The sequence below is a fragment of the Gallinula chloropus genome, assembly GCF_964237585.1.
Source record: "Gallinula chloropus genome assembly, chromosome: 1".
Classification (NCBI taxonomy): Eukaryota; Metazoa; Chordata; class Aves; order Gruiformes; family Rallidae; genus Gallinula; species Gallinula chloropus.
The window spans coordinates 156,922,300-156,941,170 of NC_140085.1; the positions used below are offsets into that span (position 1 = coordinate 156,922,300).

The 18,871-nt window shown below is 41.7% G+C and overlaps 1 protein-coding gene across 5 annotated transcripts in view; it reads right to left on the reverse strand.

The window, feature by feature from the left end:
- The window catches only part of FARP1 (FERM, ARH/RhoGEF and pleckstrin domain protein 1), a gene marked incomplete at its 5' end in the record, with an annotated part of 173,752 nt that overhangs the window by 35,037 nt on the left and 119,844 nt on the right, over nucleotides 1–18,871 (reverse strand). The window contains 4 exons of one of the 5 annotated variants that reach the window (XM_084270653.1): nucleotides 354–541; nucleotides 14,535–14,775; nucleotides 16,787–16,850; nucleotides 17,589–17,657. In XM_084270653.1, the coding sequence (XP_084126779.1) occupies nucleotides 354–541; nucleotides 14,535–14,775; nucleotides 16,787–16,850; nucleotides 17,589–17,657 (562 nt within the window). Of the gene's footprint in view, nucleotides 1–353; nucleotides 545–14,534; nucleotides 14,776–16,765; nucleotides 16,851–17,588; nucleotides 17,658–18,871 lie in introns of all 5 variants that reach the window. The other 4 variants (XM_084270652.1, XM_084270650.1, XM_084270649.1 and 1 more) reach the window with 4 other exon arrangements.

Below are 18,871 nucleotides of genomic sequence, written 5' to 3' on the forward strand. Positions count from 1 at the left end.
CAACATTAACCTTAGGGACACAGAGCTACCTGTCTTCTCTGCTGCTTATAAAGGAGCTGGGGGCCCTAACTCTGGCTTCATCGGGAGGATGAATCCTGGGTGCTGAGCCCTCAGCCCAAAGCTCCCTCTGTGGCTCTGGCCTGACCCCGCTCCAATCTGTTTGAGTTTGGCCTCAGGTGCACAAGGATGCTCTTGGACACACCGTGAGTGAGGACAGCAGATAGCAAGTGACCTATGTCAAGTTATCTGTGTGGTTCTATGATGAGGAAGCTGCAGGGGACCTACATATTAATTGCTTTGACAGCAGTAGTTGCAACACAACACAGAGATGAAAGCCAAAGCCTCTGCCTTACCTTTCTTTTGACCTCTTCCTCGTCATCGGTCCTGATGCATGATGGGTCATTCAGCAGAGGGCTGATCAAGGGAGATGCCTGCTTGGCATCAGGGCTCAAGTTTGGAGATAAAGACATATTTGCCACCGATGGTCCTCCTTGGGAATTGATTGAAAGCTCTGAAAGGTGAGGGCTGCCAGTCAGAGAACCTGCTAAAAAAAAAGGGTAAAAGAGAGATCAGTTAGGACAGGCTCTCCCTAGAAAGTACCAAAAATAGTGACAAACTTAAGTTGCAGCATGTGAAATTACACTACATGACACAGCCATCAGGGTCCTCAAACATGTCCAAATGGACTCGAAACCAGAGGAATTGCATCCGCTTGAATTAACCAAGGGACTGAAGCATTCTTTTAGCTGATGATACTGGCTGAAATTAGTGCCTCTGTAGGGAAGGGATCAGGGCGTATGTGGCTGAGGTGCAATATTTACTGCTAAATATCATATTAATACCAAGTTTTTCACCATGGGAATCCACTCTATGAAAGAGAAAAAAATACAACAATAAGGGAGTCACCCGAGGAGTGACATTCCTTCTAGTAGAGGAGAACTTCAACAACTCAAATCAGTGCTTCATAGGGAGCTGGAGGACACGAGTTAGAACAAATTTATCTAGTGGAAGTCTAGAGAAAAAGAAATGATGACTTTCTACAACAGTGTTGCTGCTAAGACCACTTAGATCTAACAGGAAGGGAGAAAACTACTAGTTCCCCAATTTCTACACACAACACAAGTATGTATATTATACCTTGTAGGTCTTTCCATGCTCCTCTGATTGATTGGGATGGAAATGCTAGCATTACATTTACACAAGAAAAGCAATACTTTTAATGCACAAAGCATGACAACTTTAGATTTTCACAGATATAAAGTCCCATTTAATTTTGGATTAAAAATATGAAAGAATTAGACAATTAATAACACTTCAATGGATTCACATACACTACATTAAATATTACTGCAATTAGCATTTTTGTCTTCTGGGAAGCAGCCAGGCTACTGACTGCACAAAGGAAAGAGTTTGCCAAAAAATGCCCATGTTGTCCCAGTTACCCCCGCCTCCAAACCTCTGAAAATCTAAACCTGTTTTAGAAGATGCATCTGTCATGTGGAAGAACATTCACAGTCTGTATCATTTTGGCATCGTACATTAAAATCCAACCAAAAAAAAACCCCCAAAACCTGACAAGCTCTTGATTACCACAGCTAACAGGCTATCTAGGAGTAAATGCAAGACACATACATCGCTGTATAGAATTAAGGTCAAATACATTTTACTCTCACATGTTTATGTCCTCCCTAGATTATGACAGGTAACTGTTCCTGTTGCTACAACACAGCTGAGATACTCCAGTAAACAGAGGCACCAATAAATATAATTAGGCCAGTAGTAAAACCTATTTATTTTCTGGAAGAGCTGAAGATTTATTGCTAGAACATGAATGTTTTCCAATTCCAAGCCAGTTCATGTTTATGTGTCATTCCTTTGAAAAGAGAAGGAAAAAAAAAAAAAGCAATACAGTCATCAGTTTACGTAATCACGACAGTTATGTAGCCTATTATAAATCAAAGTCATAGCAGCATTTGTCTGAAATAAAGGTCTGTATTATTACAGCTAGCAAGAAAGGATTTACCAACAGTTTCACACTAAATCAATGTTCAGTGAAATTTGAGAAAATGCCACAGCTTGTTACACAAATGTCAATTTTATTGACACTAGCACACAACTGTACACAGTGTTTTCCAAAGAAATGGAATGCATCATTGAGTAATAGTGAAACAGATTAATAGCAAGGTTGTAAGGTTAAAAGTACTTAACTCTACATTACAAAAGACATAAGAAAAGTGGTATCACCTCAAACGTGGAAACAAAGAAATTCTGGCACTATGCCTGTCATATGACAGCGAAGAAATGATTTGCACCTCTGTGAGAAGTTCACAGGCATTAGCCTAGAAGTTAAATAGCACCTATCTGTGATAGATAGATATAGATATATCGGCATATCTACCTACCTATCTATAATCCTAGATCTAAAGTCTGATGTACTGTAATTTTAGTCAGTACAACTCAAGTATTTCAAACTATAAAATATCAAATAGACAATGTATTAAGAAGACTTCCTGACCCACACTTGGAAGACACAACTTGGGAAAAGTACACCAAAACATCACTAACATTCAAAGTTATTTTGCAGCAAGTTGAAATGCTACATCTTCCTTTTTGGTATTATCATGGACACGAGCAGTGACCAACTCCAACCACCACCACCACCTACAAGCAAGAGCTCTGCCAGACCCCATCCTCCAATAAGCTGAACAAGTGAAAACTGAAAATAGGTGTAAGAAAGTGGTTAGATTACAAAAGGGCCTCAAAATATACATTCTGGGGCATAACTACAACCAACAGAGCTGTAAAGATCAACACATTGGATGTTGTTCTGGTAAAGGTGGGAAACAAACTCATTCTGCCATGAGAAAGTCAGTAAGTCATGAAGAGATGAAAATGGAAGGTCTCCTCTCCCCCATCACCAATCAGGCGGGACATGCCAACAGGTCATGGATGTGCTGCAAAATGACTTTCTCTTTTTCATGGAGGTGAGGAACAAATAACCTGCATCAACCAAACCATCTTTTCTCAGTGTTTTGTCTGACCTCCTACCACAGAAGAATATAGTCACACAGGCTCTACTCACCAACTACACGAGGCAGAATATAAACAGAAGTGGAAGACCAATCTTATTTATAAGATAAGGAAATTCCTCACATTTTACCCTAAAGGATTCGTTGATTGACTGGCAATTACTAGTATCTCAGTTGCCAGATATCAAGCGGTACTGCATGGCACACTGGAGACCTAAAAGGTTTGTGGCTGGGAACACAGAACTGGCTTTTCTCATATTTCCAAGTGATTTTTATATTCAGACTTGGGCCATCTTTCAAATACAATGCAGCCAACTGTATATACACAAATCAAGGGACAAGTGCAAAAGGATGTTTATCTATGGACTGCTTAAGCACATAGTAAAATTATATCCTTGCTGGAGTGGGCAGGATTAAAGCATGTGCTTCAATTCTTTTCTGAGACTGGGTTTAAGAAGAAAAACCACCACTGGTTGATGAACAGTGGTGAATCATGAGAATGTACTTTACTATGATATGCCAGATGAGCCCATCAATGCCAAAACACCTAGAGTGGTTCTTAGTTCCATTCCACTATCTGGAGATAGTTTACTCTCCAGACATTGTGGAAAGGTGCTGCAGTAGAGAAGGTGACAGAAAAAGTAAACCTTGATTTATAGTTACCTTGAAAAAAAAGTATAAAATGATGATGGCATTTTACATGGCCACTGGACATGAAACTATGGGTCCCAAATCACTCCCCATCCACATACATGCCCCACATGCTAAGCAAAATGAAGCCAGAGGCTAAAATAAAATACGTAATAGCTATGCCTCTGTCAAAACATGCATCACAGTTGCTTGCTCCAGTTTGGTGGTGGGAATGCATGGTAGTGCTAGCAAGCTGGGGGTGCCCAGCTGGAGAGGGGCCAGCCATGATCAACCCTACCTTCTTTACTATAGACTCCCGTCACACACCAGTGTTAACCCATAGGGACTGGGGCTGAAGTTGGTGCCTACAGAGACTTGGGCTGCCTACGCTGCCTCTTCTAAACACCACTAGTACCAGGGGTAAAGCAGTTTAAATCAGTACTTTTCAGCTGATGAAGAAAGTCTCCAGCAGAAGTGAATTCAAATCATAGGTGAGCTGAACTGCTTGCTGTCTCTTCCTTTGTTGACTACATAGACAGCAAAAGATGATCCAAAATCCCTGGTCAGAGAATAACATGAGAGGGCTCCCTTCTTTGTGAGGAAGACAAATGGGGCTCAGTGTACCCTGCAGATACTCCCCCTTTCATCCTTTTCTCCTGAAATCACTGAGTAACAAAGTCAGGCTGTGTAGCGTTCTGCATCTGCTTCAAACAAAGCAGTTCCTGTCCCTACACACTGTATTTTAACAGAAAGGAAGAGTACATTGGTATTAAGATGCTCCTGGGTATGTTCCCCCTCTGTGGAGTACCAAGAAGTGAAAATGATTCAATTATGGAAACTGAGAGGGAACACCAGCTATTACTGAAGGTGACTGAAATTCTGCTGGAAAATGTAATGTACAACTACAGCGCTCACTAACTCAACTGTTCTCAAGGTTTACAGGTTTATTACTAGAAATCAAAATGTGTTAAGAACCAGAAAAGCACCTTTCTCAACACCTGGAATGTTGCAGGGCTTCTTTTCTCTTAGGCCCGCTCTACAGCCTGCTCTGCTGTCAGGGGAGGCTTGCGACATCCAGATCCCAGTTACTCTGCTTTAAGGGCAGATAAGAATTTTCTAAACTTGACTAGTAGATGAAACCCAAGCTGTTGCCCCTTTGCCCTTATGAAGGCCCTTCAATAAGAAAGTACCTGACACAGCTACCGCTGCGATGGCCACAGTTAGGCCTAGCTTAATTTTCTGTATGTGTAGTGGTTGCATACCTCTAACTTCTACCTAAAAGTTTTGGTCAGAGAAAGATGCACAGCACAAAATGGGGGATCAGATAGCACCAGATGAAGTGGCAGGAATTTTCATATGCACATCAACAATGTGTGAAGTACCTTAGATTGGAGAAGAGTTTAATAAGGGCATCCATCCCTCCTCCTCCCAGCTGTAAACCAGGCACAGCCGTGTTGCTGAACTAATGGTGTTACAGGATGGAGAGTCTGCTCTGCTCACCCTCAATGCGAGAACAAAATCCCACTGACTTCCACAAAAGCATGAGGGGGACCAATTAATCAAGCTGCACTTCTATTTCCCGCTAAACAAAACAAGCTGGAGTGCTGGATATAGTTTAAGATCTTGAAAAGTAGTTATATATCAGCCATAAACCTATGTACAAACATCCCTGAACACCATATCAAAGAATTTGTGGAGAAACAAGAAGGAAAAACAACTCGGTAAGAGATCTCTTATCCCACATAACCAATAACTCTGCCTGGCTTGAAGAGGAACATGACAGGGAGAAAGGTTTGCTTTGACTTTTCAACTTCAAAATGCGTGCCTGTGGCAGGGATCTGGGAGAACAGTGCACCTTCTCAATGAACCAATTTCCTCATATTTAGGACAAAGCATCAGCCAGCAAATGGACAGAACAATTAAACCAGTGACAGTTTTACAGCAAAATACCAGTTAGAATGAGTAAAAGCCTTCGGTACAGATAAAATTAAAAATAATATAAAAAAAAATTAATTCCATGCATACACGTTAAATGGCTTGACATGCTTAGTCTCACCAAGCTTGGTGTTGGTTTAGTAGCCAGCAACCTCTCCAGTTGGTAAAGGTCCATGCTTTATTGGTATACTGCAGTATTAGACAGCGGTGAGTGTGAAATCAGACAGTAACTGCTGCTGGCCTACATCAGGGTATACTCCCATCTTAAGAACAAAGAGTGAATATTGCAGCCGGGGAAGAATGTAAGGTCACTGGGCATCGGTCCTTTGTCTAGCCTTGATCCTTCCAGACAGAAATAGAGCAACCTATAGAAGGGGTCCTTGCTGTACCCAGGATTAGATTTGGTTTGCTTTTGTTTTGTCTTTAAGCCAACATGAGGCAGTGCTAGGACGGAACGGAAAGCGTTCAGCCCCCATGTAAGCTTTTGCCACAGATACTGTCCATTTCAACAAGACATCTCCCCGAGACTGCAGTGATCCTGCTAACGAGCTACGGCAGGCGGACTTGACCATTGTTGGGTGCAGCCTTCATTAGGAAATGAAGGCCCAGTGGAGCCCAGATGTCCCAGTAAACAGCCCTCCTTCCCCTCTCCCTCCTCTCTTCTGCTCCTCAACACGGTGTGGTTTCTCAACAACTTGAGACTCACAACCTGGTGGGGTTTTTCTCCGATTCTGAAGAGAGGACTGCTCTATGAGACAGGATCACTGTAATAAGAGGATTTAGGTACTCCCAATACAAATAGGTATTCCTGCAGTAAAAGGACATCGAGACAGTGCTCCAAACAATGCAAGGAACAGAAGATACACCATGCTTTGAGGATAGACAGAACATTGAAAAGGCTTTTTCTCCCAGAGAGGTACATGCTGACAAAACAGTGCATACAATGAAACAAAAAAAATGCTTCTCTTTAAACAGCATTAAACAAATGACAAAAATGAGAATGAAGTCCCCAGCATTTTCAATTTTAAAAATTAATTTTGACTATTAAGATTTCTTAAAAAAAAATATCTATGCATGTGCACACACAGAAGTCAGGAAAGGGCTGGATATGTGAAACATTGCCAAGCTTATGACCTTTGTTAGTGGGTCCAGGTGAGGTTTTTTAGCAGGAAAGGGGAAAAATAAGGATTCAGCTAATCAAAGATTTTTAAGTGCCTCACAGAAAAGCAACAGGCATGAGCTCTAACATTCACTGAACTAAACAGACACCTACCTCTGATCTTGCTGTAAACCATCAAAGGCAAACCCCTGTTTTCTTCTCAAAACGGGATTTGCAGCATTTTATAGAAAGCATCTAATCTAATTTTAACAAGCTTGAAAGCTCTTGAATCAGAAAGCATTCATTTTCCTTCAACCTTCCATGTTCAATCAGTGACAGCTGTATCATTACTGGCTTCTGAGTTAATTTTTCAGTAGGAACTGCAGATTTTTATGGTTCTCAGGGCCCAAAACCTTACTAAAAAAAATCATCAATAAAAAATACACCTTAAAACTCTAATAATTCTAGAGCAAACTAAATATTTACCATCATGTCATGCAAATTTATGATCCTAAGGTCTTTACCCCCTTTACTGCAGTAACACGACCATTATTTACATTGAAACTTGTGAAGAACACGCCTGTGAATGCACAGCTCAGCCAGGCACATGGGCCTTCCAGATCTCATAACATTTAAAACAAAGTGCTCACTGCTTTTAATAACAAACAACAAAAAACCCAAGCTTATTCTACATGCTCTTTAGCGACCACAGAACTACAACAGAAGACAAACTACCCTAAAGAACTGCTACACGTCACCCAAACCAGGCTTTTTATTCATATGATGCCTTTGATTGTCAAGCAGAAGTTCTGCATTTTAAAATATCAAGGGCACCACACAGTTCAACCAAAGGGAAGAACGCAGAAAATGCCTTTGTTCAGGATCCATGTTGCACAAGAATTATTTCCCTTATAAATAAGTACATAAGATATGTGCCCTTGTCAAGGCATATTTCAGCAACTACAGAAACTCCTGATATAGAAGCGGAAAGATTTTGTTAATTTAAATTTCCTAGGATTTAAATTTCCTTCCTTTCCAGAACCTGACAGCATGGGCAAAAATTTCTCCTAATGTAGCTTGACTGAAACCAGAGTCTGCTGCTAACCCACATCTGAGAAAAGTTACACATCAGGCTGACCTTTGGGACCTCCTGATGTTAACACTGCATCAGCCACTTAGAATCAGAAACCCCAAACTTATCATTATCAAGTCACAGATGGCAACAGACAGCTGGGTTTCTGACAAAAGGGCTGTTCTCCTACCACTTGTGTCTGGCAGCAGCGGAGAAATGAAAGGTGTGTATATCAAAAAATGTTCCCAAAAATTCAACATCCCTCATATGTTTAGGGTCTCTCTTATTCGGTATGGAGAAGAGGATTGGTCCCCTAAATGAAGAGAGAAGAGATGAGCTAAAATGAAGAAGCTGTCATAAGAAACTACACCGTTCAGAGAGAGCAGCATTACTGGAAAACCAAAAGGGACTTTGCCTTCCTTCACTTTACACATGCCTGAACAGAGAGCCTCTTTCCTTCACACTCACTGTCCTTTCCAACCGGTAACAACCACGCTGCTGGTGGAGGTGGATCTCCAGTGGTCCACATCCTTCCGCCCAAAAGTAGGTGACACCCAACCCCTTCACACATGTGTTGGCAGTCAGGAAAAACTCAGCTTGTCAATTTGTTTTCCATCAGTAGAAGTTAAATTGCAGCAATTAAAATTTCATTCTAAAGTCACCTCTGACAGCAGTCTAATGCCTCATTATGACAAATGAGACCAGTTAAACAAACATGCTATTTGACACAACTTCTAGGTCAGACATCCTTTCTTCTGTTGAAGAACAGTTCCAGAAATAGCCTCAATTCATGTTAATCGCATATAAATCATACTGATGAGATCTGAATCGCTGGTCTTCAATATTCAAAATCAGGTTTGCTTCATCTGTTCCACTGATCCACACTATTCTTGCTCTCTGAGTACCCTAAGAAACTACAAGGGCATTAAGCTGTCCAGAAAAAAAAAAAAAGTGGACAGCCTGCTATGCCAAAGGGAACTGTAAGTAAGTAAGGCTAAACATTTTGTGGGGTGCTTAAGGTATTCCCTATTATTCTCTTCTGTTTGTCCTCCCAACCCTGGAGACCCTCAAAAGAAACTTCTAGTTGATTATGGAGACTTCGCATGTGTATGCGTTCACAGTGGAACAGAAGATGACAGAATCTAAAACATCTCTCCTTCTTAGAGAAGAAAAGAAGGGGCTATAAACAGGGTTTAGATCTGTCTAACCCATTTTGCATTTGACTTCCTCTGGTCACCAGCAAGTAATTGCATGTACAGATAGAGAGGCCAGACAGGAACTTCTGGCACGAATGCTACTGCTTCAGAGTGAATACAGCTGCTTCAACTAATAAAAGCTGCTCCACAAACATCTGTGCAAACAGAAACCAGCCCTAAAAATTAATCAAGGGGGTAAATACAAGTCCTGAAGTGGTCTGGTCTAATAATACTGGCCCCATTTAGTGAACTAATTCCCAAATCATTGAGTTTTCATCCTTAGCTGGGTCCTAATGATGACATTCAGCATCGCCAATGCTGCTGTGTCAAGAAAATTCTGTCTAATTTTGCATGCCCTTCACTCTTGAAGCAAACTGGTAGGCTGATTTAATTTTTCAAATGTTTAACATGCAACTTGTTCGTTACCAGCATCTGTCTCCTCTACAACTGATGTTCCATGTAGCTCATGTAATGCACATGCAAATACAGAACACCCAAAAAGTTTAAGTTACATGTTGACATAATCCAGCTACACAAATGTCTCTTCCAGTTTTTCTTTGAGATAATTTATATTTACAGTTCACTGCAATAGTTAATGGCATGGTACCTCCTAGGCAGGACTATGAGCTATAGGTGATTTGAGACAATGGCAGCCCTAGGATTAAATCACCTTCAGAGAACACCCCTCTCCATCATGCACAAGGAATATAGACTTAAACCAAAAACAGCGCAGCCTAGGCCATTCAGATATCGATTGTTCAAAACTCCACACCTGCAGTACCCTATATAAGTCCTGGCTCCTACATCAACTTGCCTCTGTCCACATTTCCTTCATCTAGCTGAATTTATTCCCCAATTTTATATCCCAGGTCACTGAGGAAAACTATCTTCTAGGAAAGGCTGACATGAAAAAAACACCCCAAAAAGCCAAACCTCCAGAAGAACCCAACAAGACATGAAGTTTGAGCTGCTGGTGAACTGGAGAAAGCTTATAATCGATATGATTTTTTTTCATTCATTGTAGCAGATGACTGAACACGGTCAAGTACGTGGAACAGCAAGGAAAGAAGCAGAGCACTTTTTATCTGCAGACTAAGTTGCTAACCACATCTGCACATTACTTTGGAACAAGTTCCTAAACCCCTGTTGCGACTAGAATCCATATTCATCCAACTATGTGAACAAAGCTTGTTCAGCACAGTGATAAGCTGTCCAAACAGCCTTATGGGAGGCTTCCTCCACATCCTCTGGAAGGATAGAAAATGGGTGGCTTGGGACTACTTATTTGGAGTAGATGTAGCTACCTGATGTTCCCAGGATTCAGCTCCCTCATTTGTAGCAACTGCCTAAAGATATCTGGGCACTTCAAGAGTATGGGATTTAGAAGTTAATTATTCTGAAAAAAATATTTAGAACAGTGAATCTGAAGTACTATCAGCCACACTCCAAAATCTACTGGGATTGGTGAGAGAATCAAATCTTTTACTTGGTCTACAGCTACCTCTGCTAGACTTGAGCCACAGGTATGCTTAGACACTGCTGTAGACCAGGGCATGCAGATTAATCAACGCTTACGACGACTAACTCGAGCTGACAGGCTCCTCTTCCCACATTGTGCTCTGTGAACTAGAACAACAAGAATTCCCCCATCTCATCCACAGTCTTGCCCAAAGGTTTCTGTTCTTTCCTCCAAGGCCCTTCTGTGTTTGTCCCACAGAAACAAGCTCCCAGCTGAATTCGGAAGGACCTGATCCTATGTGAAAACGTCAGTTTAAAATTGCTCTCTCGCCATTCTTGGCAAGCGCCCAGATACGAACCACATGTCTGGTAGAGGAATTTGGCCCACAGACTGGTTTTAATTAAACGCTTGTCTACTGATATTAAACTGAACTTCAGTGGCATAAGAATGCTGCAAAAAATCATTCATCCTAAATTAAATTATTTCCTATGTAATTTACAAACTTGGTTTCTTCAAACCAGGAGACTTCCACGTGTGTTAAAGCGACACCCACTTAAATGCTTAAAGTTGAAAAAATGTCAAGTGATAGAAAACAGAGAGAAAACCCCCTATTTAATTTTTGAGAATAATATTCAAAAGGGAAAAAATCCCAGCATTAAGATATTTTTTTAACAACTAAGCTAACTCCAGCTAACAGCAGGTCTGTTCTTGTAAAATTAGAAATCCATTACCTTTGTAGGCATATGAGAGAAGAAATCAGGCCTGAAAACAGTAATTCAAAGGATGCAAAATAGTAAACACCACTTATAAAATTTTATAGTCGCTTAAATCCAAATGATATGAAAACCTTTCACTTTTCTTAAGTAGCAGAAATGACTGCAAATCCTTTTGTTGAAAATCCATTACTTGAACTCTGATTTTACTGGCTAACAAAGCAATTAATTCACCTGTCTAGATTGCCATTACTGTATAATATAACCACCAGTACTTTTGCTGCACAGGCAGCAAAAAAAAAAAAACCCAAAAGGAGACTCATGCGCCCATTCCCCATGCTCAGGCTATCTGCTAACACAGGCTTCAACTAGCTACATTTCATCTTAAACACCAAGAAGTTCAAGGCAATTATTTTACAGCTATTCTAAATCCAAAACACGAGCCACCTTCCTTTAGAATAATATACAAGCAAGCTTTTCCCTAATTACCAGCCTCGCTGCTTCTAGCTTCATGCTTTACACTACAGAAACAAACGAGAGCCTTCCCTGTCACCAAAAATACCACTGTCTAAAGAGATGTGTTCAATAGTTCCTGTTAAAAAATGAGGTCTCTAATGTCGTAAGAAAACCACCATGCTGAAGGAGATGTGGAGATTAGAACTTATATTTACATGAAGATATATTTTCCTGCAAAAAAAGTATATAACAAGACATGCCTAACTACTGTAGGGATCTTTTTAAATATCCTTCATTCACATTAAACTCTGGTAAAATGTGCATAGACCAAGGCATTAGAAAAATTAAAAAGACTTGTCATTTTAGTATTGTTGTAAAAACAATCTTGAAAATTTCATATTTTCTAGATTTACAAAGTCCTGTAACTTGCTCATCAGTACTTATGTGGGTAGGTTGACCGTTGCTGCATGCATGCGCTTCATGAACTGCAGTGACCTACAGTTCAGTCAGTGTTGTTGTTTATCACTCATTTTTTGTTCCTTTCCCCCATGAGAAAAATATATAAAAGTTAAAATTAAGGCCAGCATTAAAGAGCACACCTTGTCTCCCAGCTCTAATAATTGCAAGACACTTCCCATACAGGAGACTTTCTATCTGGATTTTCTTAGTTAACTTGGAGAAACTAGAATCAGGTTTTATTAGTATACAGCCTTAATTCTCAATGCTTCTAGCCTGTGAAAATGATTTTTACAAAGAATTAGTCTCTCTGTCATTCTGCACATGTTGCCAAAATCTTGCTACTCTACATACAGTACAGAAGACAATCAGCTTGGACCACAGTTAGTCCCATCGTTCTCAGTGTCAGGGGATGGAAAATGTATGAGGTGGCACGATTCAAAAAATAGCCTACAACAGACTAATTGGATCCTGTACAGATAAAGATTTCTCAAGATCAAAGCAAAAACTAAAATCAAACAGCCACCATCTCCAAACCACCCACCAAAAATCACCCACAATAGAACTTTGATGTCTCTGAATAATTCCACTGAAAGAATAAGGGAAAAAAAAATCTCTTGCAATTAATCTTTATACCACACTGATAAAGGACAGAAAGGATTGCCTTGCAAGTAATACTCGTACCACACTTCCTCAGAGCTGTTTCAATCTAGGTTTTTTTTCACTTGAATTATGTCTTTCATCTTGTTGCCTTTCTCACCCAAGGAAGAGCTTGGAGTTTTAAAATCTCTATCACCAAATCAGCCTCTTGAACCCACTGAAGAAAAGGCCAATACTGTCACTGTTTCTGTATAGATGCCTAATTTGTATCCTCATTTATCAGTTATTATAAAATGGGTTATGAAGATGAGTAGACCAAACATGTTCTTGCTATGAAAAGATTTTTACCAGCGTATTTCAAGATTTCAACAAGTCTTGGTCTTCAATATCAAGCTGCCTGCATTTGGCCCTAAGTTTAATTTTCTTCTCCTAACTCTGTTGAGGCACTCATAAGTTGCTCTCCTTATGTGGGAGAGAAAAATATTGTAATAGACATACAAAAGAGTACAACGTACCTACTTAATTTCATTTTTGTTTGTTTTTGTCAAAATAACTAGTCAAGTGCCAAAGAAGCTACAATGTATGCCTAAAATATGACTTCATACAAAGAATAGGTGAGCGTATAAAGTCTTACAAAGGTACCTAAATCAGCAACAATTTGCCTCTCCTCCTGCCTTTCAGAGGAGATGCATTACTGTTAAAGCTTCACTGAGACTTATCCTTATTGTTTTATTTCTAGCATCCCTTCCCTCTGGCTGGTTAGTACAATGATTACACTTGAAATAGCCCACGCACTGATATTATTGCCAGCCGCTCTTCACGAGCCCCAGAATCACTCTAATGAGCAATCACAGCATCCACTGGTCCCTAGCAGCTGAAGACCTGCACGCCATCTTCATCACTGAGGCCAACAGACACGTCCTCCTCTACCTCCTCATCAAGCTGAAGGCTTCCAAAAGAGTACTTATTCCTAGGCATGGGAGAGGAACTGAGGACAATGGGATTGCCAAACACCAGGGGGTGAGTGAAGGGGTTAATGATTTCCGAGTCAGAATCGCTCGATTCTGTCCCACTGCTGGTGGAGCCCTCCATCATCTGGATTGCAGCCATGTGATCCATCACGCCGCTGGCATGCAGCGACTGCACGACCGGGCTCTGCTTCGGCTGCGTCCCAGCCGGCATGCCGTTGGCCATCAGTTTGCCTTCTGGAGAAGACACCTTAGACACAACGCCTCCTTTACAATGTCTCTCTGCTCTGTACTCCTGCCCAGGGGTTGAGGCTATCTGGCTCAGGATAAAAGGATCTGTAACTGATTTATTGCAGAGATTTGGGATTTTCTGTGCACGAGGCCGTTGAGAACCTGGAGAATATCTGCCATACCCATGGCAGCTACTGACATTGTCATCCTCCTCCCCAGTCCTCACCCTGCAGTCATGTCCATTTTCTGAGACATAACCCTGAGAGCCAGTTCTGCTCAGGCTCATGTTAGGGCTTGACCCTTTGCTACTGGGAGGCAATGGAGTGGCCAGCGGGCTACGGCTCCCTGACCCTCTAAACATTTCGTCAACCAGTGAACTGTGCCTTGGCATCCTGGGGCTTCCCCCAGTGTAGAAGGAGAGATTAGCTGGGTTATCATCAAGGTACTCTTCAGAGAGATACTGGAAAGACTTTATAGAGGCTGATGAATCCCTGTATCTAGTTCTATTGCGATTTTCATCTCTATAGTGAATATAGGCACCACTGGTCAAATCACCCTCATAATTGTCATTTGTTTGGGAATATGACCGGGTTATTTGTCCTCTGAGGAGATCATACTCGCTATCTACATCACTGCAGTCAATGAAAGGAATGGAGGTGCTGCTGCCATGAGCAGCCCTGGAAGCTGGACCTGTGCTTGGTTGCTGTGATTGAGGTCTGTTCTGCTGCATCCTGTCCTTAGCGGGCTCCTCTTCTTCCTCCACTGTTGACACCACTGCTCCATCCACCTTTTTGCTTTCCTTTGGGCTCTTCTTTAAGGAAGGGCTCTTGTGCTGTCCAGTGTCTTCTGTTGAAGCCTTCAATTCCTTCCCTTGCCGGCAGCTCTGCACTGCTGCTGCATCGTTGTCATCTCCATAGGCAAAGCCAGAGCTCTGAAAAGATAAAGGAGGGAAGGCAAGGAGGAGACAAAGGGGGAGGGAGGGGTGGGAGGGGAGAGGTTTGGGAGGGAAGGAAGCCAGAGGGAGAAGGCTATGTGTAATTATGCACCAGAATTTTGCACTGCATCTTGCAGCAACACAGGACTCTCTTGAAAGCGGAGGAGGTAACCCAAGCTTCAAAAGGAATTAGAAGGAAAAAAAAAAAAGAGGTCTCTGATCTTAAGAACATAAAAACACACAAGCTAAGCAAGGGAGGAGAAGGCAGACAGAACGTGGTGATACGTAAAAAAGGGGTATTTGAGGTGTTTCAATGCCCTAAGGCATCCATCAATGCTAAGAACATCAACCTGTTTGCACTACTCTGAGAAGCTGGAGGGACAAAAACCATAAATGTGTAAGACAGGTTTGCACAGCCTACTTACATGCACTAAAAAAGCCATGTGTGGGCTTTAGAACACCCCACATTCAATCCCTGGAGCATACCTGCCACTGTTTTCTGGGTTGACTTTCCTGCACAGAGAAATATGCCCTATCTGCCCAGTAGTTATGATCCTGTGAGCACGAAAAGGAACCATTGCAAGGAAGGTGAAGGTATGGGTAGCACTTTTAAATACATTAACCTAGTAGCATGTTGCTGCCATTTAAATTCTACCAAACGTTAGGTTATGAGATTAAATGCTCACATCCACAAACACAGATGAGCACAGAGAAACTGTGGCAGCTGAAAGAAACCCCAGTAACCTAGCAATGGAAATGGAGGTCCCTGACCCAGCCTCTCTGGGGATTGTCCTGGTGAAGCCATCAGCCCATGGCCCCGATGCCAGCAACTGAAGAGACCACAGCATGTTCATATTGATTGGGTGGGCAGGACAATTGCTAGCAACCATCAAACTGGACTAGTTGGTGAGTGGGTAAGGGAGTTGGGAGCCAAGTACTGGAGCAGCCATAAGACAGGACAGATACTGGAAAGGCCACGGGGCCTGGGGGTCAAGTACTGGTAATGTCACAAGTCTGGACCAGCTGTCAGAGAGACACCTGTGCACATGTGTGCACACAGACACATGTCTCTGTGCATGAGGTAACCAGGAACCATGGGACCCAGATGACAGCTAGTGTGTGTGTATGTGTGTAGATCTGTGTACTGGCTGAGAGCCTTGGGGGCTCACAGTGGTGCCAGCCACTGGGAGACCTGAGGATCCAGGGGCTGGACAGACTAGTCCATATCATATGTATGTATACATATTTTTCACTAAAATTCATCCTGATCAGCTGAAGAGTGAATGAGGATGAATCCCTGGCACTGTCTGTGGGTGTGGGAGTGCAGTCTGTGCTTACCTGCATGGCTGGCTGTGTGTGCATATAGCATATGTCGGCTTATATGGGTGCCCACAGCGAGTACACGCTCAACCTTATCACTAGCTGGACCTGGGAACATGTAGCAGCTGCAACCTCACCACTACTGAGCTACTGGATTTGCAAACTCCTAACACATAACAGCTATTAACATAAGACAAATAGCATTAAGTATCTACCAGAGATAATGGCTTAGAAGTCCAGAGCTGTAATTTTTTCTGAGGAAATAATTCTTCTCCTCCCTGGCTAATACAACAAAACACCCTGCCATGGGCAACCAAGACTCCCCAGTGAAGGAAAAGGAGCTTTTCCCAGATGCAATAACCACCTACAACCCAGGACCCCAGCTGTAACACTGTGGATTGCAGTTTTTCAGATCGTCATTAATACAGCTCAGACAAGCTGTAACATTTATTTTTATCTGGTTGTCTGGAAGCAATGCTGTTCCACAGTGGAAATGAACTTGTTCTGCTTGCAGAACCTAAAACTTATGGCACCCAGGGCTCCTCAGCTCCCAGTTAAATGGAAAGCGAGCAGAAAACTATGCTCCTGGAGTTTCCAAACAACAGTCAGTGGAGGGTAACCTAACAAGAAAGGTTTGAAAGGGGTTCGTCAACCAGGGTTCGTCAACATCACTGACTTGTTTTGGCACCTCTGTATGCTGTTCTGAAGGCTGTGCAGTCAGACTCCTGATGGAATGAATCTTGCTGTGTTTCCTAGAGATAAAAGTAAAACCACACTGAGAAGCCATTTCATTTTTTTTCTACAAATAGCAATCAAGAGACATGCATCCTTTACAAGAAAAAAAGCCTTTGAACAGCAGCTTTCATAAGACTTTGCTCCCAAGCAGATTAACATTCCTCCTTTCTGTAACATTTAAATGTACTATGTGTTGCAAACTTACCACTGTAAGAAAAGGGAGGGGCACTGAAACAAAAATGGTCTATCACCAGAGCATGAGTCATAAGCAATGGACTGTTGTCCTGGTCCTTGTGGCATTTTAGTCATTACTTTCAGCTCGCCCTGAGCAAGGTGAGTTCAGGTGGAACTGGCTCTGGCAAGTTGGAAGCTTTCCCCAGAGATGTCTCTGTTGAGGCCGGGTATACCTATTCCTGTTACTTTCAGTTTTATTCTGAGGTTAGTATGCCTGTTCACATACATTAATGACATCCCACCAAAGAGGGTGCTAATCAATATTGGAGGAAGTTACCTGTGATGGTAGGATGCTCACTGCTGAAAAACAGGTGGAAGACTATTGATTTTAAGTAAACTATTGGTTATGCCAACTTCTGCCAAAACACTCAGGACCAAGGGTATATTATACAAGTGATACACTGTCAAACCAGCAAAAAGGGAATTTTTTACTTGGACAAGATTTCAGAATACAACTGGCTGGAAATCATGACTTTTCTTTGATTACAACATACTGGGATAACTCGTTTATATCCTCTCACCTTTCAAACTGCACTTTTTTGTGCCCTCCTTCTTTAACATAGTCAAGAACTTGCTTCTGAGTCCGACCACTGGAAGAAAAACACAATTAAAATATTTAAGATACCACCTGGCCATCATGAACATGTATGTGTGCTGCATACGAAGTCACAGCAACCGATAAAGTATTTGTCACTAGCAGCAGAAACTCCCAAAGACCATGAAGGAGGGGGTCCTTGTCAGATACATACAGATTTTTTTTAATTTTGCATGTTACTTGCCTGTTTTTTGGTTTTTTTTTCAGAATTGCTTAAATTCAGCTGTGTGACCTTTACAGGGAAGTCACCGCACGAGAAAGTGAAGCAGGAGATAAGTTTTCCTTCTCTTGAACAAAACCTATTCTTGAATCCTTCTGAGTCAAATACCAGCCTTACCTGGTACTGGTAAGCCCTCGAACCAAGATGAAAACTGCTGGAATGTATTTCATGACTCAGTTGCTACTATTAAACACATCAACTAAGTTTATATACATTTTCTGTAGAGATTTGGGCTGGGATTCCCTTCTGCTACTAACCGTGAAAAAATAGTGAGAAAGCCCAGCCCTTCCAATTGTGCAAAATTATAAACTCCAGAAGGAACTGAAAGCAGTAAAGGAAACCCACATCTCAAGAACACTCAATAGACAACCAAATCCTTCCCACTCATTAGAGGCTTTCAACTGACTGAATCACCACAAGACCTGGAAAAAGTTACTCAACATATGCAGCACAGATCACAGTGAGCAGAGGATGTAGCCAAAACCTGTTCTCCAAAGCAGGAGGTAAGTTACTGCACAAGGCAACTAGAGCATACAGTTTATCTCAGTAAAGAAGGTTTCTGGCTCTCCAGCTTATATCAGCTTCACAAACAAAATAAAGTGTATGAATAAAAGGATTTACCCCCCTGACATACACAGTACAACTTCTACAATAAGGCTTCTGCCAGTATAAGAAGAAAACCAATAACCCAACAATGAAAAACTTCTCTACAGCTCTAACAATACCTCAGGTAGACGTAGTCATCTCACATCAGTCCTTTGCAAGCACAAAGGTCTCAGCACAGAGATGCTGCTTTTAGCTGCATAGAGACGTGTTTACCACAGGGACACGCAACAAAAAGACAATCTGTACTCTGGTACATAGGAAAGATCACATCCTAAAAGCAAAGGATCCAAATAGTGCCAAAACATCTGCTAGCTGGTGTTGCTTAGGACATAGGTGTATTTTCTTACATGAAACCAGCTGGAGCCTACATACTTTGTATCTTA